General features: G+C 45.4%; 1 protein-coding gene across 1 annotated transcript; it reads right to left on the bottom strand.

The window, feature by feature from the left end:
• Positions 1 to 1665: 1665 nt before the first annotated feature.
• Positions 1666 to 9059, bottom strand: LOC148114407 (uncharacterized). Its single transcript, XM_087893697.1, has 5 exons — positions 9029 to 9059; positions 8016 to 8489; positions 7149 to 7240; positions 6686 to 6769; positions 1666 to 2127 (listed from the first exon to the last, which is right to left on the bottom strand). The coding sequence occupies exons 1-5, from the start codon at positions 9057 to 9059 to the stop codon at positions 1666 to 1668; spliced, it is 1143 nt and encodes a 380-aa protein (XP_087749823.1).
• Between the last annotated feature and the right edge of the window lie 504 nt (positions 9060 to 9563).

The following is a 9563-nucleotide window of genomic DNA, read 5'->3' as shown; positions in this document are numbered from 1 at the left end:
ATTTTGGGGTTCAAAAAAAATATAAGACAGGGTCTTATTTTGGGGGAAGCACAGTATATACTACACTATACTAATACACTATAATATAATATAAGGTAAAGTATTTTTCCACTTGCATTTTTTACCTGCTTTCGAACTGCTAAGTTGGCAGAAGTTGTGACAGGTAATGGGAGCTGACCCCGTTACGCAGCACTAGGGAATCGAACCACTGAACTGCCGACCTTTCGATCGACAAGCTCAGCATCTTAGCCACTGAGCCACCGTGTCCCTTTCATAATATAATATATAATATAGTAATGCTATTCTATTGTATTCTATTCATTTCTATCATTTCTATAGGTAGTGGTGGAAATAGGACCACAATTGACCCCAAAATTCTTGTCGCTAAGCGAGATGTTTGTTAAGTGAGTTTTGTCCCATTTTACAACCTTCCTTGCCTGCAGTTAAGTGCAGTCGTTAAGTTAGTCACACGGTTCTTAAGTGAACATGGCGTCCGCCTTCACCTTGTTGGTCAAAAGGTCACAAAAGGGAGATCATGTGACCCCTGCCCCCTGGGATGCTGCGACTGTCATAAATACGAGTGAGTTGCCAAACATCCGAGTTTTGGTCTCATGACGGTGGGGACTCTCTGTTGGTCATGAGTGGGGAAAACAGTCCTAAGTCCCTTTCTTCCATGCCGTTCAAACTTGGAACGGACATTAACTGAACCGACATAAGTCGAGAACTGCTCATATAAGACTCCCTAGGGATATAGTCTGGGAACTGCTGGGACGGAGCCTTGTAAATTCTCTCCCTCTCAACCAAACTCTCAAAACCTGGCACTCCCTCCTCTGGAATGCAGCCCCTCCCTCCCTCCCTCCCTCCCTCTTTTCCTGCTGGGAATCCAGGCTACCTTCCACCACAGCAGAGGAGGGACGGCTGCTGCCCTCAAGCACTCACCATTATGGCACTGATGATGTCGTTGTTGTTGTTTCGGAGGGCTCGGATGGCTTTTGGGCGGGAGACATTTGCCTGAGCCATGACCAATTCAATATCCCTCACCTCCAGACCCATTTCGTCCACCTGGGAAGGGAGGGAGGAAGGAAATACAGAAATAAATGCAGGCAGGAAAGAAAGGAAGGAAGGAAGGAAGGAAGGAAGGAAGGAAGGAAGGAAGGAAGAAAGAAAGAAAGAAAGAAAGAAAGAAAGAAAGAAAGAAAGAAAGAAAGAAAGAAAGAAAGAAGAAAGAAAGAAAGAGAAAGAAAGAAAGAAAGAAAGAAAGAAGAGGGACCATCATGTAAGGTGGACTTCAAGAGGTGAATCCAAATCCCAGATCCCACCTCAACCTCTGGCTGACTTTCCAGCAAACCATAATAATAATTATAGTAACAATGGAGTAAGGTTCCAGTAGACCTACCCCACCATGGGATGACTTCTCCAACACTTTATGGTGTCCCAGCAACCTGAAATCCAAGCTTAGCATCTTTAGAAAGAACATGGAGCTGGCTTAAGAAGCTACCAAGAGATCGTCCCTCAAGAGGTTGGCATGGACTTGTGGCCTTAGAAAGGACCCCCAAAGCTCAGATGAGGGATGGTATGAAGTCTCCTATCTTGGGCAGAAGGTTGGACTAGACGTCCCTCCCCCCCAGCCCTAGGAATTTTGGGTCCTTCTATGTAGAGTAGTCCCTACGTATCTGAGAGACACCTGACCACAGCATCTAGGTTGGAGATGCCACCAATATTGGCATCATCCATAGTGGACAACTCATCTGGTCCTAGAGATGGAGGAGACCAGAGAAGAGTCCCCATTCTTGGTCCAAGCAAGATATTATAGGCAAGAATTGTGCTCCATGGGTTAATAGCCTGGCTCCCGAGAAGTCTACTCCCCTTGGACCTCCTAGGAGGTGGACCTCCAAGGAGAACATCATGAAGGTACTCATTCCTCTTGGGCTTCCCTCCTTTCCACCCCCACCTCCAGCTCAAGTCTGGAGAAGGTTGACATCTGGGTCTCCTTACCTCCTCCTCTTCCTCACTCTCCTTGATGATGGTGAAGACTGAAGCAGATTCATTGATCAAGGTTGAGTGATCCATAGGAACTTTGAACTTCTCCGCCGCCTCTTTGTAGACCTGTTGGGAGAGGTTTTCCACCTGCAGCAGAAAACAACGGAGGGATTTTAGATCTTTCTCCATTCTGGAGGAGAAGGAGACCTGGCTTTGGCTTGTCTTCAGAAGAAGACACCCAATAAGACATTCTCCAACGAGTCCTAGATGGTTGGCCTAGAAGACCCTTCCATGTTCTACCAAGAGGCTAGGTCCTTCAACCAGGAATTTGAGAGGACCACTTCCCTAAACCTCCATTTCCAATCTGAATTCTCCCACTGAGGTGAGAAGAAGACAATCTCTTGGTCTCTCCAGTCAAGAAAGGCAGATGCCAATCTATCACAACATAGGAAGTCCTCAATGTACAACCATTCGTTTAGCAACCAAAGGTAGAAGAGCAATGAAAAAGTGAGCTAAGACCATGTTTTTCCATGCTTATGACCGTCGCGGCATTCTCGTAATCCAAATTCAGACAACTTGGCAACGGACTCGTGTTTATGGCGGTTGCGGTGACCCCCGGGGGTTGCCTGAACCCCCATTGGAGACCTTTCGGACAGCAGAGTCAATGGGGAAGCCGGATTCGCTTAAGGACCATTGTGACTCTCTCTCTTTTTTTTTAATTGAAAAGTTTTTTATTTTATAAACAAACAAACATACAATATATAATCAATCAGTCAATATATCATCTGAATACATCTTTTTTCCATCTTACTCCTCCAATACTCATCATATCTAATATTATCATTTCATTTATTATTACATTTCCCCCACTTTTACTTTTCTGTTAAAACATTTATCTATTCAACACTTTTATCCCAACCCAACCTTTGTCCCTCCCTCCCCACCCCACCCCCCGACTTCCAAGAGCGAAAACAGGGTATAACATTTAACAAACAAAAGCTAAAATATAACTACAAAACTCAAAACTCCCACACACTCTTTAACTCCCCTTACTCAAATTCATTAACCTCCCTTTTATAAATTCTCAAAATTAATTGAATTAAATTCATTCTTCCTAAATATAAAGACCTTTTTCTTGATGTGTAATCCAATAATTTAACAATATTACAAACATTAAAAATCATGGATAAGCTTCATTTCCACACCCTCAAACACCATTCTTTTTCAGCATTACTCCCTAATAAAATTCTAAATTTAACATTTATCCTCTTTAATCCTGCATAAAATTGGACATTTTAAAACCTTAAACATTTCCTCTCGTATACCTTTTAAGATACTATAATCTTATGTTAAACATTTTAAAAATCTCTTAATACATCAATGAAACATTCTTAATTCATTTCACAAGATATAAATTTCAAAACCTGCAGGAAGATATCCTTCAAATTTTCAATTAACCATTTTAATACCTCCATAACTTTTAAGAAGCCATCGTTTTTATATCCAAAACTAATTGTAAGAAAACACTTCCTTTATATCATTGTCTTAGAATAACCTTTAAAAATACCAATTTAATTAAGATTTTCAATTTATTACAAAAATCCTCCTCCCAAAAAGACTTAATCTTCTATTCTTGCCTTCTTTCTATATTTTTTCCAGTCCTTCTTCTTCAATAATTCTTTCAACATTGCTCCTCCCCCTAGTTTTATTTTCGAAAATTTTTAGATTTTGATTTGAGGTTGATGTATGTTGAAAGCTCGCTCTCTTCTTGAAATCATTTTCTCTGGTTTAGAACCCCCATTTCGACTCTTCTTACTTGTATGCTCAATCAGTTCATTCCTTTGTCTATAAAGCCAAGAATTGTTGCCATAAAGTTTATCAGTTTGCAATAAAGAGTCTACTTGTTGCTTTTCTATTAATTGAGTGGAAGCGTCTGCCAAGACCTGTGTTTCAATTGTGCCAAGCTCCATTTCAATCTTGACAGCCTCTTTGTCCTCCCGAATCAAAATCCTCTGATTAATTTCCTCCTGTTTGTTACTTGCAGGTTTTTGGTTTTTTTTTTGTTCTCCCGATTTGCTCTGCCAGCACCCAAAGTCCAAATTCTTTAAATCCTTAAAATTGCGTTGCTGGTGTGGACGCGATGCCTTCGTCTGCATGAAGCAGACTCGTCCCGGATTCGGAGCAATGAAGGGCTTACAGGGAGCTCACCCTGCAACCCCCAGGCTTAAAAAAAAAACCTGGGGGTCTAGGGGAGCTCTACCCAGACCCTTCAGCTCTTCTCTCTCCCTTTTTCCCAGGGGGAGATTTTCAAGCCGCTGAACAGCCGGTTTTCGCTGTTCTAGCGGCTAATTAAATCACAGGGCTGGAGCTCCTAAAAGAGTGTCCGTTCGGTGATCATGGAGCCACCGGAAGTCCCATTGTGACTCTCTCTTAACAACTGCAGTGACTGGCGCAATATCTGAGGCAACGGTTGTCTCACTTCCCAATGGAAGTTTTGGGCTCAGTTGTAGGCATAAGTTGAGGACTACTGGTGTTAAAAATGAGAATGTCCGTCCAGTCAGTCAGTCAGTCAGTCTCTCTCTCCCTCCCTCCCTCTCTCTCACCTGCTCTCTCCCTCCCTCGCTTCCCTTTCCCCTTTCCTGCCTTCCCTCTCATCCACTTTCCTTCCTTCCTCCCTTTCTCCTCCCTTTCTTTTTCCCCTCTTTCGTTTTCCCCTCCCCTTCTCCTTGCAGCCTTCCCTCCCTCTCCTCCTTCCTCCTTCCTCCTCTCCCTCTCCCTCCCTCCTTGCTTCCTTCTCACCCTATCCTTCCTCCCTCCCTCTGTCTCTCTCTCCTTCCTTTCTCTCCTCCCTCCCTTTCATTCTTTCTTGCTTTTGTCCCTCCTCGCTCCCTCGCTCCGTTCTTCCTTCTTTTCCATTTTTCCTCCCTCCCTTCCTCCCTCCCACCCTCTTCAGTTATCCAATAGAATCTTTCCAAGCTCTTTCCTCCCTTCCTCCCTCCCACTATTTCTCCTTCCCCTTCCCTATCTCCTTCCTTCCTTCCATCCATCCATCCTTCTCCTCTCCTTCCTACTTCCTTCTTTCATTTCTTTCTCCTCCCTTCCTCCCTCCCTCCCTAATCCTATATCTCCTTCCTTGTTTCATTCCTTCCTGCTTCCCTTTCACCTTCATTTCCTCCATCAATCCTTCTCTCCTTCCTTCCTTCCCCCCTTTGCTTCATTACTCCTTCCTTCCTTCCACTCCTTCCTTCCCTCCCTTATCCTATCTCTCCTTCCTTCTTTTGTTCCTTTCTCCTTCCCTTTCTCTCTTCCTTTGTCCCTTCTTCCTTGCCATTCCCCCTTCTTTTCCCTTCCTTCCCTCCCTTCCTTCCCTCCCTCCCTCCCTCCCTCCCTCCCTTCCTTCCTTCCTTCCCCTTCCTACCTTTCATCATTCTTCCTCCCTTCCTTCTTTCCACCCATCGACCTATCTCTCTTTCCTCCCTCCCTCCCTCCCTCTTCAGTCATCAAAGACTTCCCCCTACCCCCAGATCCTCTTCCCTCTTTCCAGATCACCAGACAATGTAGGAGTCAGAAGCTGGACTTTTGAAGGCATCCGGATTGGTGATGGCAAGCAAGATATTCCTGGATTTACGGATGGTTATCCTGGTCACGCCGTGGATCTGCCGCAGACCCAGCTTGGACATGGCCTGGGGGCAAAGAAGGCCACCACACACAGCCCATCAGCATCATGTTGATGGGCTCTCAACCACACCACGGAGAGAGGAACTCACAACACCCTCAAAAACCACAGAAGAAGCTTGTAGGTCAACTAAAGAGCTGGTTGAAGAACCAGGAGAAGGAGGGACCTTCTCCCATCCAAAGCTACAGTTGAGGTCCTGTAGACCAACCCCTTGCTTCCACGGAAGGCCATCTTGAGGTTCGGTCTTCTTCAAGACGTGGTGGACCATGAACTCTGGCAAATTCTGGAGACCACAAGATGTTTCTGGTATGAACCATGCAGAAGTCTTCTTCTGACCTCTTGAGAGAACTTAACTTCTCAGTCCAGAACCAAAGAAAGGGCAAGAGAGATATTTACACCCCAAAAATTGGAGTTGTTCCTAGGCGCTCTGTGGCTGATGCTTACTACAATGAGTGGAAGACTTTCACCTTGCCAGCCCTTTGAGGTAGACCAGATCAGGAAACTAGCAAACTCTAGATAAACACTCTTAATAAAAGTGGCGAGTTCTAGTGTCAGGCACGAAAGAGAGTTGCGTGGCTTTGAGCCAATCAACAGGAGACGGTGAATTATAGTTCCACCTTAAGTATGAAAGGATGTTGGTTGATTTTGATTCAATCACCAGGAGACCATGAGTTCTAGTTCCACTTAAGCAAGAAATCTAGCTGGGTGATTTTGGGCCAGTCCCTCTCTGAAAGCCCAACCTACCTTGCAGGATTGTTGTTTTGGAGAAAATAGGAGGAAGGATGTATGCTGGATAGGTTCACCGCCTTGAGTGATTTGTGAGAAAGGAAGGAAGGAGGGAGGGAGGAAGAAAGGGAGGGAGGGAGGGAAGGAAGGATGGAAGGGGGAGGGGAGGGAAGGAGGGAGGGGAAGTGGGAGGGGAGGAGGGAGGGAGGAGGGCAGGGAGGGAGGGAAAGAGGGAAGGAAAGGAGGAAAAAGGAAGGGAGTGTTGTGGAAGGGAGGAAAGAAAGGAGGGAGGAAGGGAATTACCTTTCGAGCTTTTTTCTCGCTCTGGCTTAGTTTCGGTTTCCTAATGGCCTCCTCGTCAGTCCCCAGGGAATGCATCAGCTGGGTCTGCAAAAAAAACCAAATCCCTTTACTCATTCCTTACTACTAAGCGGATCCCTTTGGGTGAAAAAGAGTTTTTATGCTCTCCGCAAAACTTCTCTTTACCTTCCCGAAAAGGCACATAGCTGGCCTCGATTAACGTCCGAGATCGTTTTTGAAAAGGTCTTTTGTTTATTTATTTTATTGTGCATCTTCCCATCAACCCTCCCGTCTTTGCAATTGTGGGTCGTGTGACGTTGGGCCAATCACCAGGCGACAGGGAGTTCTAGTCCCGCAAGCTGAGTGACTTTGAGCCTCTCTGTCTCAGCCCAGCCCACCTCAGGTGCCACTGACTAGGGAATTCTGGGAATTGAAGTCCACCCATTTCGGTCTGCGAGGGCCACACCTGCACCGAGTGAGCTGTCCGTGGTTCTTCAAAGTTCGCCTCTTCCCATTCCGGGAGAGATCCTTCGTTGCTTTCAGAATCGTTGGAAGATCCTGCAAAAAGATATTTTAGGGTATTCTAACGGAGGTCTCCTTTTCCAACTGCTGTAAACTGCTGTATTTCAGCCATGGCTGCAATCGTTAAGCGACTGCTGTTGTCATTAAGCCATTGCTGCGGTCATTAAGTGACTCTTGCACTCGTTAAGCCACTCCTGTGGTCGTTTAGCAAACACAGCAGTCATTAAGCGAACCCACTGGTTGATATGAGGCGGGATTGACTGAAAACGTCAATTTCAGCAAAAACATTGTAAATCAGGGTTTAGTGATCAGGGAAAGATGCAAACGGTCATAAAAGCAGATCAGCTACTGACTGTCCAAAATGGTGATATGTGACCACAGAGACTTTAAGAGGTTTGGAGGTTTGGAAGCAGGTCCAATTCTAACTTTGAAACGGTCATTAAGTGAGTGGTCTTCGACTTATGACCACAATCACGTCCGTTTCTGTTACTACACAAGACAGTTGTTAAGTGAATTTGCTTCCATTTTACAACCTTCCCTGCCACTCTTCTTAAGAGAACCATTGCAGTTGTTCAGTGAGTAACACGGTCGTTAAGCAAATCCAGTTTCGGCATTGTCGGAAGGTCGCAAAAGGGGGTTGTGTGACCTGCGGGACGCTGCGACCATCATAAATATGAGCCAATTTCGATCACGTGACCACAGGGTGTTGAATATGAGAATCAGTCCCAAACTCCCTTCGGTCACTAAACAAACAGTCGTAAATTGAGAACCATCCGTAATTGTTGAATGGGGAGAAAACGGGAGATCTTACCTTCCGCCGGAGGTTTGCGGGTAACACTCCAGATCTGCAGTTCGGTTCCTCCCTCCCCATCTGGGTGGAGCAGAGGAGATTCTTGGGGCAACTGAGCTGAGGCATCGAGCAGGGCCCCATTGTCTTCTGCAAGGATGTTCTCTGGGGTTTTGCTCAGTGCCAGGAAAGACTGAGAGTCAGGTTTTGCCTTGGAAAATGCCAGCATAGCACGGTCCTCGCTGTTGCCCAGGTCAAAAGTTGACGCTCCCTCCACTTCGACTTCTGACTCCAGACAGGCAGTGAGATAGTCTTGGGTTGTCTCGGAACCTGCTCGGATAACGTCTTGTTCCGAAAGAGGCCAGGAGGGATCGGTCTGCTCGGCCTCCTGTGGGAGACCCTGCAAGGCATAGTCAGCTGTCACAGCCAGAGAAATCGGCGTGGTGGGCTGGACTTCTCCACTCGGCCTCGAGGTGGAGGAGAGGCTTTCCGAGCCTTCTGTGGGGGGAGAGAGAGGAGGGGGGGAAGCAGAAGTCAAACAGTCCACCTGGCAAGAGACACCGACGGATTTAAGCAACTTAAGAGGCTGGGAGGCCTTCATACTACGACTACTCCTCTTCCTCCCTGCAAGCCCCTCCCCCTTCTAGCACGGATGATGTTCCCTAGTTGGGTCATGAGACGTCTGCAAGAAAATACCAATGCTCAGAGAGCACCAAGGACTGCCCAGTCCTTCCTTCCTTCCTTCCTTCCTTCCTTCCTTCCTTCCTTCCTTCCTTCCTTCCTTCCTTTTCTTCTTCCTCCTCCTCCTCCTCACAGCCACATTGAGAGCTGTCAATCTTTTTTTCTTAAATAATTTTTATTGCGTATTTTACACAATACCAAAAGAAGTCAAGAGACAAAAACAAAAACACACGAACATCAGACATTAAAATACAAGACTAACAATCTTATTTTACGAAGTTTTCTCTCTGGTAATGCTAATCTTCAAACTAGGGCATATAAAACCTTTGCCAGACCTACCCTTGAATATTGCTCACCTGCCTGGAACCCTGACTGTGTTTCAGACATCCGTTCATTAGAGAGGGTCCGGAGGTATTTCACTAGAAGAGCCCTCAAATCCTCTGCTCGAAATAAAATTCCCTAACCCACCAGGCTTTAAATTTAGACAGGTTAAATAGAAAGAAGAGAGAGAGAAAAGAGAGAGAAAGACAGAGAAAGTGAAAGAAAAGAAAAGAGAGAGAATGAAGAGACAGAGAGAGAGAAAGAGAAAAAGAGAGAAAGAGAAAGAGAGAGAAAAAGAAGAGAGAGGGAGAGGACACACAGAGAGAGATGGAGAGAGAGAAAGAAAAAGGAGAGAGAGAAAGAAAGAAGAAAGAAAGAGAAAAAGAAGAGAGGAGACAGACAGAAAGAGAGAGAAAGAGAGAGAAAGAGAGAGAAAGGAAACAGAGAGAGGGAGGGAGAGAGAGAGAGAGGAGAAAGGGAGAAAGAAAAGAAAGAAAGAAAGAAAGAAAGAAAGAAAGAAAGAAAGAAAGAAAGAAAGAAAGAAAGAAAGAAAGAAAGAAAGAAAGAAAA

This window comes from Pantherophis guttatus, chromosome 4 (assembly GCF_059756535.1).
Source record: "Pantherophis guttatus breed Tessera chromosome 4, ASM5975653v1, whole genome shotgun sequence".
Classification (NCBI taxonomy): Eukaryota; Metazoa; Chordata; class Lepidosauria; order Squamata; family Colubridae; genus Pantherophis; species Pantherophis guttatus.
This window is presented reverse-complemented; position numbering and strand designations above follow the sequence as displayed.